Source organism: Rhinolophus sinicus, linkage group LG09 (assembly GCF_036562045.2).
Source record: "Rhinolophus sinicus isolate RSC01 linkage group LG09, ASM3656204v1, whole genome shotgun sequence".
Taxonomy (NCBI): Eukaryota; Metazoa; Chordata; class Mammalia; order Chiroptera; family Rhinolophidae; genus Rhinolophus; species Rhinolophus sinicus.
The window spans coordinates 40,769,092-40,788,300 of record NC_133758.1 but is presented as its reverse complement, the minus strand read 5'-3'; the positions used below and the strand labels follow the sequence as shown (position 1 = coordinate 40,788,300).

General features: G+C 42.5%; 1 protein-coding gene across 1 annotated transcript; it reads right to left on the bottom strand.

Moving 5' to 3' along the window:
- Positions 1 to 13,345: 13,345 nt before the first annotated feature.
- Positions 13,346 to 18,937, bottom strand: LOC109452321 (large ribosomal subunit protein bL17m). Its single transcript, XM_074339771.1, is given in 5 exon segments — positions 13,346 to 13,613; positions 13,616 to 13,711; positions 13,714 to 13,983; positions 18,472 to 18,526; positions 18,849 to 18,937. Coding segments are annotated over 5 exon segments (597 nt in total). The 3' UTR covers positions 13,346 to 13,526.
- Between the last annotated feature and the right edge of the window lie 272 nt (positions 18,938 to 19,209).

Sequence of the window (19,209 nt, the reverse complement as noted above, 5' to 3'; positions counted from 1 at the left end):
GGCTTTGAGATGGCAGGGGGTGCTTTGTGGAATGAAAGGGATGTGACGCTGACCTTAAAAGAGAGGCAGGTTTTAAATAACCATAGAAAAAAAGGAGGGGGCATATTTGTGGACCGAACAGAATTGGGGGGAGGAAAGAAAATGAACAAAGACCTCATCCTTTGACCATATCTTGACTTAGGACTTCCAGTCCAATGGCTGTCCTAGTTGGCATATACTTGGACTCTGGCCTTCTTGCCTCTCTCAGCCCTTGAATATTCCTGGGGTCTTGACTTGTGGTGCACCTGCCTTTGACTCATCGCTGCTCAGGCCTTGGGTTTCCATGTACTCTTGCCTCAGATTCCTCAGGTATCTTTTGGTTGAATGCCATCAGTGCCTCGGCCTAACACAAGGAAGTGTCACCGGCCACTCCTGGGCAAACAACCCATACACATTCCCAAGAAAGGCATGAACACAGCCGTTCCACTGGAGGGGGAATCAAAGTCACAGTCTTTGAAGAATCAGAAGCTTTCATGTAATCAAATCCAAGGGAAAAGTTTGTCCAAAAAGTTATCTTTTTCTCCTTATGCTTTGCCAGATCGCTTTTTATTTATTCATTTTTTATTTTCTAAAAATCGGTACCAAACCTGATAGAGAAATTCACTTAAATGCATCATCAGTGATACATTTGATGTATCAGTGATACATCAGTGATACAGACTGGAATGCTTTTGAAAAAATATTTACTAAAATGTTGCTAAGTGAATCAGCAGCAGTTTGGTACCTGGAATCAGCTTAAAAAGAATTGATTCATCAGCTTTACCAAGAGTCAATAAATCCATGAGTCATGATATAAACTGTGACGAAAATAAACCTGCTGTGTAATTCATGTATATGTTGGGCCTGTAATACTCATGATAGCCTGAAATAAATCATTATGTTCCTTGTAAATGCGATTTAAAAAAACTACATATCATATATCTTTTATACTTTAATTAAGTTACTACCACTCATAGTCCTGTAATGAAGTGACACTTTTTTTCCTTCTGAATATTAGAAACTGTATTTCTTAGTAAAATACCAAGTAAACACAAATTAGCATGATGGTTGGCTATATACTCGTATAATAAACATGCATTAAAACACAGTACCCGGTACCCGAGGAGGTGGATGAGGTGAGGGCAAGCCAAGCGCCGTGCTTTCTCTCTGTTTACAGGCTCTGCCATCACCATGTTTGGGTTCTTGGGTTGCTGCTTATCAGAAGTCATGTTGACACAGGCATGAATGTTCTGAATTTTTGAAGGATGTGTGTGCATGTGTATGTGTGCGTGTATGTGTGTGCATGTGTGGCTATTATTGCTATCCTTGTCGGAGCACATTTCTCTTAATGAAGAGCTTTGGAGAAGCTGCAAAAATTTCACAACGTATAGATGCCTGATAAAAACAGCATGTTTCCCTCCGGAAAAACTGGAGACTCAGAGCAGTTGATGCTGTTCACGTACATGTTCAGCATAAAACACTTGGGGCTGGGGGTGAATCCCAGAGAGTTTCTATGAAGACAGTTTTCTAGACAGTCTCTAGGAAGACCACAACTTGGACATACCACTTTAGTGTAATTATAATTGAGTTTTTAGAAAGCCTGTACTCAGCTCTTTATTCTAAAGGTTCAATCTTATTCTACTCCATATTTTAATTGGCTCTAAATTGCTAATCCCAACATAAATTGAGGAAGGGATTTCTTCTAACACTAAACTAACTAGACAGAATGTTTTTCTTTTTCGGAGTCCAAATAGGACATGAGATAATCCAGCACAGTGTCTGCTATGTCAAAGGTTCAAGTATTCACTCAAATGTCTATTGATTAACCATTATGCAAAAAGCATATCAAAGACAAATATTTAAAATGAATTATGAAGTTCAGGCTTATTCAAACCCCAACACTTGGAGTTTCACTCACTGAAAGCAAGTGTGCTTCTGTCTAAAAATTTTATTTCAGTTTCTTAAAATTCTTCAGCTATATGTACAGAATATGTTGTCAACTTGTTTTTGCATAATGAATACTCTTTGATTTTAACAAACAAAATGTAAACCTAATGTTAGTTTTACATAGCACAAAATATGTGAATAGCTTTGAATATTGTTTACATACCACTGATTTGTGACATCAGCCCCTTCTGGACCTGTCTCCTATGTTGGCTGTGGAAAGCAGGTCAACAATCCGAGACAAATGCACAGACTTCCCGGGCCAGGCTGGGAAAACATTCCTCAAGTGTGTTGTCTACCGCCCAGCTGTTTGTCCAGCAGCACTGACACAGTCAGCAGGTCACTCCTGGATCCCAGCCTGCCAAATCTTTCCCACTGTTGACAGAGCAAGGCGCAGCATTGCCAGTATGCTCCCTGAAACACTATGTATCAGTTAACTTTAATTTAGCTTAAAAACAACAAAACAAAAACCAAAAAACCCTCAAATAAACAGTTATATCAAATAGGCTGTTTGAAAACATTTTCCTTTATCAGCTTGTCCAAGAATAAAACAAGAACAGACAGCCAGAAGTCTATTAAATGTGCCCCTCTCTTGCCCCAGTGCTGACTCTTTGCAGTGTTTCAGAATTCTCAGTCCTCAAAAAAGAACACTTGTAACAAGGTACAGTCTTCACTCCTGTCACTTCTGACACCAAGTGAGAGGTTTTTTCCACACCAACGAATACACCAACTGGGTTTCCTAAAATTGAATTCAATTCTGACACCAACTACCCAGAGTTAGTGCAGACCCCATAGCTAAAGGGCTCCATCCAACAAGAACTGCCCCAACTTCAGATGCCAGCCGCAAGTCCCAGGTTGTCACTGGTACTACTGACCAACCGGCTAAAAATTCAGTGGTTCTTACAACCCCCTCCTCAGGTTCGATAATGCACTAGAACAATTCATAGAACTCAGGAAAGCATTTTACTTACTATTTCCAGTTTATTGTAAAGGATTCAACTCAGGAACAAGCTGAATAGAAAAGATGCATAGGGCACGGTGTGGAGGGTGCGGAGCTTCCATGCCCTCTCTGGGCGCATCACCCTCCCAGCACCATGACGTGTTCACCAACCCAGCCACTCTTCAAAACCCATCATTTAGGAGGTTTTAGGAAGCCTTCATTACATAGGCACGATTGGTTAAGTCATGGGCCATTAAATCAATCCCCAGCCCCTGTCCATCCAACACTGTAGTAATGGCTTGGTCATTCTGGACACCAACTTCCATTCGGAAACTATTTAGGGGCCAAAAGTCATCTAATTAGAATAAAAGAAGTTCCCCTCACCCAGGAAACTCCAAGGGATTTAGGAGCTCTACATCAGGAACTGGTGACAAAGACCAAATACATATTTCTTAGTGTAATCACCCAAGGTTTGTTGCTTTTATTGATTCAGTATAGCGGGACAAAACCCATAACTCCCTTCTTTTTGCTTCAGTACCCCTAATCCCACCTGAGACGCTTACTGGCAGATGATAGCCTTCGCAGCCACTAAAAATGGATTTGTTCTAGGTTAGCATTGCTTTCTGAGAAGCTCGTTCAATTTAACCTTCCATTCTGGCTCTTGTGGGCCAGTTGTCTGTTGATGGGTCATGATACTGAAAGCAGATCAAAGATGGGGACTGGAAATGAGTTAGGAGGTTCAGGCTTGTTCACATGGAGTTTCACTCCTTTAAAGCTGCCCTTGGTCCACTGCTCAAGACTGCTCTCTCACTATAGCTGTTCTTCCCATTGGTCACCAGCTCCCCAGGAAGTCAAGCTAGGAAACTGCTATGGAACTTTGGCCGTGAGAAAGTGGAGTCTGACACTGATGGGCTCAGCAAAATTGAGGAGACCTACTTAAGATGGAGGAAAGAGGCAAAGATACCCCTACTGTTGAATTGTTTCTACAGAAATCCTGAAGTCTCCTTCTTCCTGCTTTTCCCCTCCCATACCTTTGCACTCACCAAAAAGCCTCACAGATTCTCACCTAAAAGTTTTTGAATTTTCTATAACAGTACCTTCTAGAGAATATGGTCATATATTTACATGTTCATTTTTGGGGTACTTTTTTCTCAATGCCTTTGAAATATACTCAACAACCAGAGGAACTGATTCTTCCAGGTTTATAACACAATCTGAGTTCTGAGGTTAGGTTATTGGTCTCCACCTGAAGTATATGTGAGAACAGACGGGAAGAACCAGAAGCTAAAGACCCCGGAACAGATGTGGGCTTTGAACCTCAGCAGGACTGGGAAACATTCCAAGAGCAGATGTCACAGTTCTTCCCCCTCAAGACCTCCAATAAAACAGTAAAATAGCACCATGAGAAATAAAGGAACTATGCAGCCTGGGTGGAGGTCTCACACAACTCCAGGGGGCACCGTTTACAGGAACACAGTATGAATGCTCAGCCTGGTGTTGTGCAGATGTAGGCCTTTAAGAACAAGCAAACTTTTTTCCACAACGTGCTGGTGATTCTCCGGAGACACACACCACAGGGAGCTTCCTGGGAGAAGGGCTGTTTCCTGTCCTGGGCAAGCAAGCAGATCCAACGCCCATGAATCTGGGAGGATGTGGCTGTCAGCAAACATGACTTAATTCTGTCCTGCATCCACCCAGAGCCCTCCCTGAAAACCTCCCCTGTACTTTGGAAAGAGCCCAAGCGCTGGAATGAGGAAGTTTAAAGACTGGTTCTGTCACTTGAGGGCTGCGTGGCTTTGGGTAAGTTATTTACCCTTTCTAAATCTTGGGTCTCTCATCTGTCAAGTGAGTTATACTCAGAGTTATCACACCCAATAAGGAAACTCAGAGTTATCACACCCAATGAGGAAAATTCTACCTTTCCTCATAGATTCTGGACTTTGTTGTGTGGGATAAACGAGGAAAATGAGAAGGACCAAGGTAGGCTGATTTGATTTACATGGGAAAGAAAAGAGAGTTGCTACAGGAAGAAGGAATAAAGGAGAAAAGGGTGACACAGTAGGCCGGGTTGGGGGGAAATTTGAGAGACTGTGGAAGAATGGAGGAGAGAAATTCATGAGACAGCTATAGGACATATGAGCTATATTTAGAGAGAGAGAGTAGGGGGACTTTGTGTGGTTATTAAACTGTCCTTTAGCATTTTTAGAGATAATTCAGTTAAATAAGAAATAGTTTTATCACGTAGGTTGTTGAAAACCATTTCCTTCATCAGTTTGTCCAAGAGTGACATAAGAACAGAAACACTCAGAAGCCTATTAAATAAACGTCCTCTCCTTGGTTCCATTCTCACCCCCACCTATAAACTCCAGCAGCTCAAGGACTCCAAGACACCACCATAGCTGAGCCCCTCGTGGGTGAGGCTACAGGGAGGACACCGATCAGATGTGTCATTGAATTTATTGTTTTCTGTGGCACTCCCAGGTCTCGAGCCTGAAGAAGGTCGCGAGACAATTATAGCCTCTTTGACTTCATTGTCATGTGTCATGGGTCCTATGAGGTGTGATGGAGTTGATCATCTCCGGGAACCTCTGAGATGAGCCATAAACCTTGTAGAAGCATCTGTCCCGAGCTCATTTATGTCATTCAAAGTTTCCTGAATCCAAAAGAAACCTCATAAAAAACCAGCAAAATCAGGGCCGGCCCGGTGGCTCAGGCGGTTGGAGCTCCGTGCTCCTAACTCCGAAGGCTGCCGGTTCGACTTCCACATGAGCCAGTGGGCTCTCAACCACAAGGTTGCCAGTTCAATTCCTCGAGTCCCGCAAGGGATGGTGGGCTGCGCCCCCTGCAACTAAGATTGAACATGGCACCTTGACCTGAGCTGCCTCCTGGATGGCTCAGTTGTTTGGAGCACCAGCTCTCAACCACAAGGTTGCCAGTTCAATTCCTTGAGTCCCTCAAGGGATGGTGGGCTCCGCCCCCTGCAACTAAAGATTAAACATGGCACCTTGAGCTGAGCTGCCACTGAGCTCCCAGCTGGCTCAGTTTGTTGGAGCGCGTCCTCTCAGCCACAAGGTTGCCAGTTCGACTCCTGCAAGGGATGGTGGGCTGTGCCCCCTGCAACTAGCAATGGCAACTGGACCTGGAGCTGAGCTGCGCCCTCCACAACTAAGATTGAAAGGACAACAACTTGACTTGGAAAAAAGTCCTGGAAGTACACACTGTTCCCCAATAAAGTCCTGTTCCCCTTCCCCAATATAATCTTTAAAAAAAAAATCAACAAAATCACTTATGCATTTTAAAACATTTCCTAATCTTTTGATACTAGCAATAATAAAATGGAAAAAATACCTGGGAGTCAAAGGAAATGTTCTTGTTTATACTTGTGGGCAGGTGGTATTCTGCCTTGTGAACTGATGGGTTTTAATATCTGATGCAAGCATTTGAACACACATTTTTACAACTTCTTCTTTTTTGTTGTCCTATAATATTCACTTGTTTTAGTGGTCCCCAAAGTGAAATGGGGTAGTTTTATGTAGGAATTAAATTTGGAAATAGAATCTGAGGAATTCATGTTGGCTGAACCATTGGTTTATGTTATTTTTTCATTTTATAGACTAATCCCATCAGATTTCTTTGTGTGGTTTTTGTGTATTCTCATAAAACTGAGACCTAAAAAAAGGAGAAAATAAGTAAACTTTGTTTCCTTCTTATGATCCAACTTCTCACACCCATGTCATTTTTACTTTGCTGCAGAATGTTGTAATTCACTTTACCTCCCCTGCCATGTGCAGTGCACAGGACTGACTGTATCATCCCTCTTTTTCTGTTGAGAGGAAATAAAGCAACTCAGAGCATTTGCCTGTGAAAATGAAATGCTCCTGACGGGGTTGAAGTGGCATTTACATTAACAAAGCCCTCCTCTCACAGATCTTTCCGCATGATGTACACAGGGCAGGCAACCTGTCGTACATTCACCAGTTCCATGGCAAGCAAAGCACCTATTCCCACAGTCTTCGAGATTTCCTGCAGGACGAGCTGCAAGTGCAGTCACCCAAATTCCTCCCACCCCCACTCTATCCTCAGGAGAGAATCGGCTGTTGTAAGTGTGTGCCCGTGGGCCTAGAGGTGTTTTTAGAGGGAACAGCCAGAACTGGCATTCCCTTGTATATTTTAGGGGCAACTTCCACACAACTTAAAGGAAATCATGGTACCTTTTTTTCCTGAATAAGAAAGAATGTAAGTTGGTGTAGAAAGTTTAAAAATATAAAAAAGAGATGAGAAAAAGAAAATCACAGAATCCTAAAATTTTTGGTATAAATCTTTCAAGTTTTCTATGAATGTTTATGTTTATGGAGCATATATATATATATATATATATATATGTGTGTGTGTATATATACACACACACACACACACATATATATACATATATACACACACACACACACACATATATATACATACAGAGGATGTCAAGAAAATGTATACACATTTTAAGAAAGGAAAAACTGCATTAAAATTATGCTGATGGTAACCACTTTGAGCACCTCTTGTAATTGCAGAAGTCAAACATGATTTGTATTCATCTTTTGCTATTGGTATATATTGAGTATTACAATTTTAATACAGTTTTTTCCTTTCTTAAAATGTGTCTACATTTTTTTGGCACCGTGTGTGTGTGTGTGTGTGTGTGTGTGTGTGTGTGTATGATATATCACACATATATCATATATATATACACACATCATATATATATGATGAAAAATTCAATGAGACTACATTGACTTGATAAACTCATTCTTTTAAAAAAATTAACTATATAACATAAACATGTTCCCACTTTATTAAATATTATTTCCTACCGGCATTTGAAATATTGCATTAAGTGTAGTGCTATGATTTATTTAACCAAATCCCAATTGCTGGACATTGACCCAATGTTCTGCTGTTAAAACCAGTATTTCATGGGGTATCTTTGTGTACAGATCTTGGCAAACCTCAGCGATACATTCTTTGGCATAAATTTTGGGATGTTGAAATGCTGGGTCACGGAGCATGCCCATTTCAAAGGTTTTGACATGCAACTTTATACATCAATTTTCAGTCTCCCTAGTCTTGCCAGCATTGCATGTTAACAAAAAATACTTTGCCAATTTGATAAAAGAAAAATGTTATCTTAGTGGGGTTTTACTAAGAATCTCTGTACTTGCTAATGAAGCTGAAGGTTTTTTCATTTGTTTATTAACCATTTATAGTTTTCTTTTTGTTTTGACTATATCCTTTCCCTAATTAAAAAAAAAAGTCTTTTTCTTGCTGATATAGAAGACCTCTTCAAATATTAAGGATAGTAGCCCTTTGTTAATATACTGGCAAATTTTTTCTCATTTGCCATTTGCCTTAATTGTATTTATGATGTGTTTTGATGTACAGAAGTGTTTCATGTTTATGCAGGTGAAAAAATCAATCTTCATTTTTACATTTTCTGAGTTTGGCTTCATAGGCTTAGAAAAACTTTCTCTAAGTTTCAGACTTTTGTCAATAAATCATAGTCATGTACTGTTTGTAATAGCTCTTCTATAGTTGTGCAAGGTGTAAATAATAACTAAAGGCCAGGATCAACTTTTAAACTGACTTCTCCCTTAAGTGTCCTGTGTTTAGTAAATTGCAATCCATTTATTAAAAACATGTTTTAATTGAGCACCTATTATGTTCCAGGATTATGAAATATAGATGAAATGATACTGGTACACACTGCTTCTTTGTAAATTCCACCAGCATGCATTGGACAATTAATTAACATGTGTGGACAATACAGAGACCAAGGTGAAAAGGGAAGAGTGACGAATAACAAAACATTCCTGTCCCTTGAGAAATTTGTACATCAATCCATTCTGGAGGGATTAAAGAGAGGTAAGATTTAAATGAAACAGGTGAATACTGTAATACAAGGGAGAAAGTTTACCCCTGTGAGAGGGGTAAAAACTCTCGGTGCTCATGCGGTGGGGATCAGGGAATGTTTATGGAGAAAATGGCATTTGAAATGAGTCTTACAGGTGGTGATGAAGGAGAGAGCATTCTGCTCTAACTGCTTTCAAAGAGAAGAGGAAGCAGGCACAGTTGACCCATTTTCTCCCTGTAGTACTATAAAAAATGATGCCAAATATGCTTGTAATCAACCCACAATGCCCAGAGAAGGCGCTCAGTGAGGGGCTTAGGGAAAAGAATTAGCATTTCTTTATGATGTCTTTTGCATTTACATTTTGCTTGTGGTATGTTTTGTGTCCAGTTTTCTTTCTTAAGTAGTTAAATCTTTATGGATGGTGTGGCAGATTGTATCCCATCTCCTATGCTCTTTTTAGAATGTGACATTAACAGGCTTCATTGAGAGGTAGAGTCTAGGTTCCCTGCCCTTGAACCTGGGTGTAGCCTTGTAACTGCCTAAACCAAAAAAATGTGACAGTAGTGCTATTACATGGCATCCAAGGCTAAATCCTAAAAGTCACTCCTAGTTGACTCTTTCTCTCCCTCAGGATGTTTGCTCTCTGAACCCAGCCACCATACTGTGAGGAAGTCCAGGCCCCACGAAGAGGCTGAAGGAGAGTATTCTCACCAACAGCCCCAGCCCAATTCCTGGCCAACAGCCAGAGAAGTGAACGAGGAGGAGTTGAGACTCATGATGTGAGTTACCGATGATGTCTAGATTTTTAGCCTGAGCACTTGGGTATTGGGTAAGTGATGGTGTCATTTATTGAGATGAGGACACCTTAAGGAAGAGCAGCTTTGCAGAGCAGGATAGGTGAATAGATTGACCTGGGGCATGTTCTATGACAAGCTTGTTAGACATCAACAGGCTAGAGCTTGGACAGAGGCTTACGCTGGAGATATAAACTGGGGGTCACTGGCATATGGGTGGTGTTCCAGACACTACTGCTGTGTAAAAAATGACCCCCAAACTTAGCGGAAAACAGGTATTTCATGTGCTTATCAGTCTGTGAGTTAGGAATTCAGGGCAGGGTACAGCAAGAATATTTATTCTCTACTCCACAGCTGTGGGTCTTCAACTTGGAAGACTCAAGGGCTGGAGGCAACATGATAGCTGGGGCTAGAATCACCTGGAAGCATTGTTACTCACAAATCTGGCAGTTGAGGCTGGCTAGTCACTGGGGTCTCAGAGAAGTTGTCCACTGCAATACTTACAGCGGCGTCTCCATGTGACTTAGATTTCCTTACAGCACGGCAGCCTTGGAGTAGTTGGACTGCTTGCATGGCAGCTCAGAGCTCCAGAAGTGTGCCAGTGAACAAGGCTGAAGCTGCATCCTCCTTCCTAACTTAGCCTTGGAAGTCATGCAGCATCATTTATATCTCATTCTATGGTCTACAAGAGAGTCACAGCCTGCCTAGATTCAAGGCTGGGTGGGGAGGGTGATTGATTGGACATAGAGCCCTTGTCTCGATGGAAGGAGTATGAAGATCACATTGTAGAAGAGCATGTAGGATGGAGGTATTGTGGCCAACTCTGGAAAATGTAATCTGCTACAGATGGTATTTATTTAGAGCCTTGTAATTGGATGAGATCACTTCAGGTAGCGAGTTAGACAGAGAAGAGGTCTTGGACTGAGCCCTGGACACCTAACATTTAGAGATTGGGAGGAGGAGCCAGTGGGCAGATGGAAGCCTGGAGCAAATGCCATTTCTTGCAGTGGTTGCCACTTCCTGCTATAATTCCTTAGTGAGTGGGGTCAGGACAGGATAGTTTCTTGCATCAGCTGCAAGTTGGGGCCAGGACCAGCCCTCCCCAAGTGGGCACTGCCTGGGTCATCAGCTGGGCACAACTCCTTGGGCCCACCTAGATGATCAGATAGTCAGTACCCCTTGCTTCTGCAGGTGCTCAATCTTCCATAACACAAGGAAGGGTGAGTACGGGGTGAACATAGACCCCTCCTGTGGAGCAAATGTTGCCCCAGTTTAGTTCAATCCATGCTCTTAGAAATTCATTTTACCCCTTCTTTTTTCTTTCTTTTTTTTCAGAGCAGACATGTTTTATTCACAGGCTTTCTGGGACACAGCCAGAGTTCCTCACTGCTTCACACAGCTGGACATTTTCAGGTTACAACCCGCAGCCAGCAGCAGCCTCATAACTCACAGCAGCCTGTTTCTCAGCAGCCCACAGCAGCCGCCCTTGGGCACGGGCCCCACAGCCCCATTTCTCAGCAGTTCTGTACAATGCAGCCTACGGTCTCAACCGTTTCTCTGCCCCAGCCCTCGGTCTCCGCGCCAGCCCCCTAAAGTAGTTGGACCCTTTTATACCACATAGAGACAAAAAGGGCACACAGCCAAGGTGCTGACATAAGGGTACATAAACAGCAACATCAGGATGGATGGCGCCTGTGCGACCTTCTAGCTTATCGGACCAGCAGGCCAGTTAGTGTCACCAGCTGGCCGGGGGAAGGAAGCCTGACTGACTTTATTGTCCCTACAGGCTAGAGTTCATTTGTTATTTTCTGAAGGAAGTGGGCATACCTGTCAACCGTGCAGTAAAGAACTGGATCTTGAGACAGAAAAGCTCTGAAAGTAGCGAGGGAATTCCAGTGCATTTAGGCCCTTCTCCTGGGGGTTTGCAATTTACTAACGAGGTGCCTAGATGGACTTGAGGGCATAGTCCAACAACTAAGGAGAAAAATTATCATTTAAGGGCCAGATTAGTAAAACCGATAGTGGTATTTCCCATGCTATCCCTGAGCCTTTAGTTAGTTCTAGGATTCATATACTCTTATTAGGGCCACATTATTAAAGGGGGTGCCAAAATATTAAAGTGTCCCTTGAGGCCACTGTAGCATTGGGAGTGGGACATTAGATTGTAAGCTCCTTGAAGGAAGAGGTTTCTTCTCATCTCTGTCTCCCTAGTATCTCTCCCAGGGCTTCAACATATGGCAAACACTTTGATAAAGATTATATCCCTAAGTGCCTAAGTTGATGCTGGATACTAGCAGGTGTTTAATAAGCATTCAGGGAACTGCTGAAAGCTCCAAAGATGGGTATATTCCTGGGGTCAGGAGGAAAAGTTATGAGAGTCAGCCATGACCCACCTGTTACCAGTTCTTAAAGATGTGGTTTTAAGTTTAAGGAAACTTAAGCTGTTCATGTCAAGACAGGTAGGGGATGAATTTTTTTTTATTTTTTTTTTGGAGGGAAGAAGCATTCAGAGTTGTAGATTTATTCAATAAATGGTTTGAGTGTCTACTATGTCACTCGTAATGTCAGAAAGAGCTTGTGACAGACAAATTGGAGCAGGGAGAGAGATGGAGAACTCTGTTGGGAGTAGATGAGTGTCAGACTAGAAGAACTGCAGTGAAATAGTACCAGAATACCTCTGTCACCGAAGCTGGTATCATTCTGCTAGACCAGTGACCTCTCCACCTTCACACTTACTATCTCAGACAATGGACAGGTTTGGTGGGCCCAATACAATCTGAAGGTCCAGCCTAAGATAAAATCTCTTCTTTCCACTGTATCAGGGATATGGGAACTGTCAGGCCCTGCTATCAAATGTTTCGGCTGGGATGACAGCACAAAGTCTTCCCAGAACCACCACCCTAGTCAAGCCTCGGAGGCTCGAGGGATGGGCAGCCCAGCTGGGCCCAGTTAGGCTTCCTACTTCTTATATACTCTGGCCATTTTGAAGCCAAATTTCCCTTTTCTGAGTTCCCAGAGAGGCCCAGATTTGACAACAATAAACAATTTCCAGAAAATTCCCAGGTGTAACTTCCTAATCCCCGTCCAACTTCAACCCTCTCCTTCACTCTTCTCCCCACCCCAACTCCCACCCCAAGAGGAAGGAGCTTATCTGGAGTCTCACATCCTCTGCTGAATGATTCTACACCCTTGGCCAGGATGGTAGTATATCTGAGTTCTCAGGTCCTCTCCTCTGAGGCCCATTCAGGGCTGGAGGGGAGCACATGAGGGTAATATGTCATCCTGCTTAGAGACAGAATGGTTGTAGTGTTCCTTGAAGGAATCTGGTTCCTTGAAGTGTACCAGATTATTATGGAAGTTTCACTTCTAGATGTTCAATCTCCAATTCCTATCAGGAAGTAATCTTTCTCTAAGAAATCCCAGGGGCTCAGTCTCTATGTCAAAACACAGTCAACTTTGGGGGCCATTTTGGAATTATAGGATTCATGCCCATATTAACTGGCATCCCTTCCTTCCTTAGTTGGTTAAGCATTACGGATGTAATAGGGCATAGTTGGTTGGATAGTTGGTGAACGTTGCCTTACATCTTGCAGAAAAATAAAAACAAAACTGTCTAACCAAACAAAATCCAGATCTAAGAGCCAGAAACATACACTGTGAATTTACTATCCCACGGAGACTGAGCACTTGGATAATTCTCATTGTCAGAAATCCCAAGGGGAGAGGAAAAAAAAAATCAGTTTACATATATTCATACAAGGAATTTTATCTATTGTGCAAAGAGAGGGTTATCTGGCTCCCCAGAAGGTTCTGGGCTCCATTAAGACTGTCCATTTCACAACTCTAGCTCTAGTTCTTCTTAGAGATAAAAAGAGTTCCAAAGGCCTATGATCGTGGGCACTGATGGGGGCCACACACCCTTTGGCTCCAGTTAAATCGCTGGTGTTTGAGCTGTGTGGGAGTTGCGGATGCTTGCTTCCTGGTCCTGCCGCAGCCCCTGAAGTAGCTGATTTAGGGGTGTAAAGTAAGGTTGTTGTCCCTGCGAGGCAGGGGCAGGGCTGGGAGGCAGTTTCCTTTGTACCCGATCACTGCCATCTTGGTCTGATGCTGCTTTTCCCATTTGGGATCTGCAGCATTCCTGTGCAGCCGCCATGCTGACCTTGGTACTGAGGGGCCAGTTCTTGAAATGGCTTTGGGATGAAGTCTTTCTCCTTCTCAGCGTAACCCCTCATCTCGTCCAGACGCGCCCGTGATGCCTCGGTGCGTTCGTGTCGCACTAGTCCGGTAAGCAAGTTCCTCAACAAGTGGATGCGGGAATCGGGACCAAGGCCCAGGCGGCAGAATACCCGGCCATGGGAGATGGCGGTGGCGACTGACTGCTGGCCCTTCTATAAGAGCTAAATAATTCTTCAATTTACTCAACTCAATAGAAGGGGGGGGTGGGGGCAGGAGAGAGAGAGAGAGACAGAGACAGAGAAAGAGAGAGAGAAAATTTAACATCCAAATAGTAGCATCTGGATTTAGATTTCACTTGATTTCAGTTTTCTCTAAGGATAGTTGGTGAACGTTGCCTTACATCTTGCATAATTTCCTAAACCAAGAGAGTCCAAAGGTAACTGTTTCCATCTCCAGGAAACTAAACTGCCAGAAGTTCCCTAAATGGCAGGTCCCAAGGGACAATCCAAAAAAATTAAGTCCCTCTTCGCATAGACCCTACCACAATAGTTAAAATAAACATTCCACGTGTTAGAGTTGAAAATTCTGTAATTCTATAGCTGTCTTGCTGAAACTGGTCCTGACCGTTACAGAGTTACAAAGAAGGAGGCACGTGCTGTTGCTTTAATGTTGTTTTTGCTCATGCAAATTATGCCCTATTACATCCGTAATGCTTAACTACTAAGTTAAAAACAACTACATAGCAATTAGGACCACTCCAGGGTCCCCTGGCTGTTTTGTGGTTTCATATAATTCATATATTGTGTGCAAGAAGACTTGACCTGGAGCAGGCAGCAAGAAATGTGTAATTAGAAACACTTCCCAAGGAAATTACGGTGACAAGTGAAGGCTTGAGGATTTCTGTGGGAGCCTGGAGCTGCAGATACTCATTATAGGTACTTGGGAGGCACAGCTGCCCTGCTGAAAACCGTGTCTAATTGTTGTAGGTCTGCAGGCAATGGTGGAGGACAGCCCAGAGCTCCCCAGAGCCAGAAATGGTGTCCAAGGCAACACAATGCCCCATTTTTAAACTTTTCATTGTATAAAAAGAAATTGCTTAGTGTTTTTTCCCCACTTTTCTTCCTACGAATTTCAGGGTTTGTACCAGCAGTGAATGAATACCCTCTAGGTCGAACATATCCTGGTAGCTAATGACTAGCTGTGTTAAGTGCCTTTGGCTTTACCTCTATAGTTAGCAACTGCAGCCAGTCATTAATTACTGCTCCAGGAAGCATTTTCCAATCAAATTATTGTTTAATCCAAACAAAAGAAAATGAACTTTTATTGCTGTCAACAATTATCAACTCTCCCTATGAGTCTAAGTGGAAATAGTGGAGATTTTACATTTAAGGAGAAGTGTCCCTCTGAAGGTCAATTAAGAAGGGCTTTCTCTAGATACAGCAAAGTTGCTTGGAGAACCTTGAGGTTTGCTGTGAGTGGGGAGAAGGCTGACCCACAGGCAGGAAGCCCCACGAAGGTTACACGCGCACAACCCTGGGCCCGCAATCTTTCTTCTTTGTCAGTATTTTTCTAACTAAATGTCCCAAATGCTTCCATGGGAGTGTCTGAGGGGGAAAGACTGCTTCCATGAGCAGAGACTATGTGAAACCTGCATGCACGACAATAATCACACTGAGTACTGACAATGTGCCCGGCAGGGAGTGTGCCCCTTGATTTATACACACGATCTCCAGTGAACCCTATAATTCCCTCATGAGAAGAGTACAGTCATTATCCCTGTTTTATAGATGAGGAAACTGAAACTCAGGTTAACGTAGTCAAGACCCATCACTTCCTGGTAAATAGTAAAGCCAGAACTTAATTACTAGTTTTTCTATGAAGCACAGAACCAGCTCAAACTCGCCCTATCCTGTTTCTAACAAGACCTGGAACCAAAGATTAAACCTTGGATACACCATTTACAAGTAACACTTGTGAGACCACCATCCTCCCAGAATGCCAACATTTTGAATAAACCTGCTTTTCTTTCCACCAAACTTGTCTCTTGATTTTTAACTTTTTCAAGCGGCAGACAGCCAGACCTTAGCACAGTAACAACTCCTTAACTGCTCCCCACTCCCTCCACAGAACCAAAGGACTAGGGGGTCACCAGAACCTGAACACCAGAACCCTTTCAGAAGCGGAGGGTTCATTGTCCAGGAAGAACTGGTGCTGAAATGCCTTAAATCTTCCCAGAATCCTGGATGGGGGAGACAGAATTGAGCCTTGCCTCTTGTCTCCTTGCCAGTTGATTTCATTTTTTTCTTGTCTTAAAAGCCGGTGCCATAATACTGGCTTCTATGTGCTTTCAACAGTGAGCCCTTGCTTGGTAACTTTTCCATCAGAGACTTAGCTTTTAATTTATTTTCTAAATTTTATTTGTGGTGAAATGTACATAATATAAAATTTACTAGCTTAGCCATTTTAAAATATACAGTTCAGTTGCATTATGTACATTCACATCATTGTACAGCCATCAGTATCTTCCATCGCTAGAACTCTTTTCGTCTTGCAAAAGTGAAACTCTGTACCCATTAAACAACAACTCCCCATTCCTCCTTCTTCGTCCACCAGCCCCTGGCAACCACTGTTCTACTTTCTGTCTCTCTGAATTGACTGCTCTAGTTAGTGGAATCATACAGTATTTATCCTTTTGTGACTGGCTTATTTCACTTGGCATAAGGTCCTCAAGGTTCATCCATAATAGCAGGTATCTCAATTTTCCTGTCTAAGGCTGAATAATAATTCCATTGTATGTATACACAACATTTTGTCCATTCACCAATGGATGGACACTTGGATTGCCTCCTCCTTTTGGCTATTGTGAATAATGCTGCTGTACTTAACTTAAAAAAAAAAAATCATCTTGTTATTTTTGTTACCTATAGTACATGTAACATTTTCATTTTCTAAGAGTAGGGTATTAAAATATTGTTACAGTTTGGGTTTTAGGGATCTACTGAAGCTTATATAATTTAAGTGTTCTATTTCAATATCTGGATTTTTTATATCTTTTTAAAAATTAGTTTTAGGTGTACAAAACAATGTAATAGTTAGACATTTACACCCTTCACAAAGTGATAACCACCCTCCCCCAATCTATTACTCCTATATACTGTTACAATTCCATTGATCTATTCCCTATGCTGTACTCCATATCTCGTGACTATATAAATATTAAATTATAGTTGACATTCAGTATTATTCAGCTTCAGCTTCAGGTGTAACAGCACAGTGGTCAGGTGTCTACACCATCCATGAAGTGGTTTTCCTAATAAGACAAGTGTCCCTCTGGTACCCTACAAAATCTTTACAACATTATTGATTATAGTTCCCAAACTATCTTTCTGGGTTTAACTCTTAATCACTAAAATACATTAACTCTTCGAGGAGTGAATTAAAGGAGGCCACACAGCCTGCAGGCTGCCTGACACACCCCAAACTCCCCATCATCTGAGTACCATGTGGCCCATCAGCCCATTCAAGAAGGCGCCACCGTGCTGGCAGGGAAGACAGGTGCTTGAGGCCAAAATCTCCTTCCGGTTGGCCAATGGGAGTGCCACAGCTCCATGCTGGCACACCTGATGAGGAACTTAGGTGTGCAATTGCAGTCTGTTTATTTGAGGCTTAGGTTCCAGGGAAAACAAGTTTCTTCACATCCAAACTGCTTCGTCTGGACTTGACTGGGATTCCCCTGCTGGATGGGAGCCCGCCCTGGGACTCCATGGGCTCATCCGCCAGCCCTTGCCAGCTTCTTCCACCCCAGTGGTTCCCAGCAGACTGGGGATGAGCGGTGTTCCCCTCCTGAAGTTACCACTTTAGGGGCTTTGTGGAAATGTGAGGGGCATTTCTGGTTGTCAGTGGTCTAATAGGGGGCACTGCTGATATTTAACATGTGGGGCCAGGGACACGAGGTACCTTGCCATGTGTGAGGCGTCGCCCACAACAAACAATTGTCCTGCATCCTGAACACTTTCAAACATCTCATTAAAATGTATCTTATAAGCAAAAAGTCTCATTATAATTATATCCTAAAACCTAATTATGTTTTACAAGTGCACACAAAGTAATTCTGCATGGTTTTTGTATGCCCTAGATTTTCCAGGAACGCAACTACTGAGTACATTGAAAGAGACTATTTTTTTTATATTTGGAACTTTACCTAGAGATGTTCATCATTTTGGAAAATCACAGCAATGTCTCTCCTAGTATTTGAATTGCAAAAAAAGTATATACAACTTTATCAGTTGCATTTGAATTGTCACATTAAGGAGCTCCTACCTGTAGGGGCAAGCACCCAACTCATTTCTTAGGTCTTCAAGTGCAGCCCTACCCCAGCCTTCACATATCGAAATATATATTATATTATTGTAAATGTCTACTCTTTTTTATCTTCTTTATTTTACACTCAGGGCATTATATTACTTTTTGTTTTTAAACATTACGTGTACTGGTCAATTATATTACACCACAACTCAATATCCAAAACTCTTGGGAGCCAGATATACTTCAGAATCTCACCGATTTTAGTAAAGTAGTATGGTGCACATACAATATATTATATAATGCCTCAGGGGTGTCCGGAACAATATCCTATAATCAAGCACACTAATATTTCTACAACAAAACATATAAATAGACACTTAGAATGGTCTATGTACCTTCCGGTCTCCTTCAGGCAGGTTTTGCTGACTAACAATGGATGTTGCTTGTAAACTTTAAAAAAAAAAGGAAAACTTTGGATTTTCAAGGCGTTTTGGATTCTGGATAGGGATTGTGGTTCTCTTGTTGTCTATGGCTCTCACTTCGTGATAATGAGGGGGATAAGAAGGGAGTACTGGATCTGATAGGCTGAGAGCACAGCTCTGCCCACCAGCTCAAAGTCAGTCTTTCCCTGAGGTTCTCCCTTTCCAAAGCCTCTGAATTCCAGTGAATACTACCTGGTTAGTCTCTTTCCTGCCTGTCAGCTTCTGGACCTTTACAAATTAACTTTGTCAGATAACCACCATCACAAGCGATATCCCCCAAGGTAACTGACCACATCTGATTGCTGCTCCAAGTGGGCAGATAGGAGCTCCATGACCTTGCACCGCTGGCCTTCCCAGGCTCCTCTCCCTCTACTTTCATGGCCAAAGAGAAGCCTTTCTCTCTGCCGAAATGCCGACTCACCTCCCTTGTCTTCTAGATGAGGAATTTCTTCTTTAAGCCCCAGGTTCAATGTCGCCTATTTATGGGACTTCCCGAAAGCTTCTGAACAGCATTTGCCATTCTCTCAGGTGAGATCCCCCAACTCTTGGTATACTCATTCATTCCAGAAATACCAGGAGTGCCAAAAAAATGTATACACATTTCCAGGTGGCCGGATGGCTCAGTTGGTTAGAGTGCGAGCTCTGAGCAAC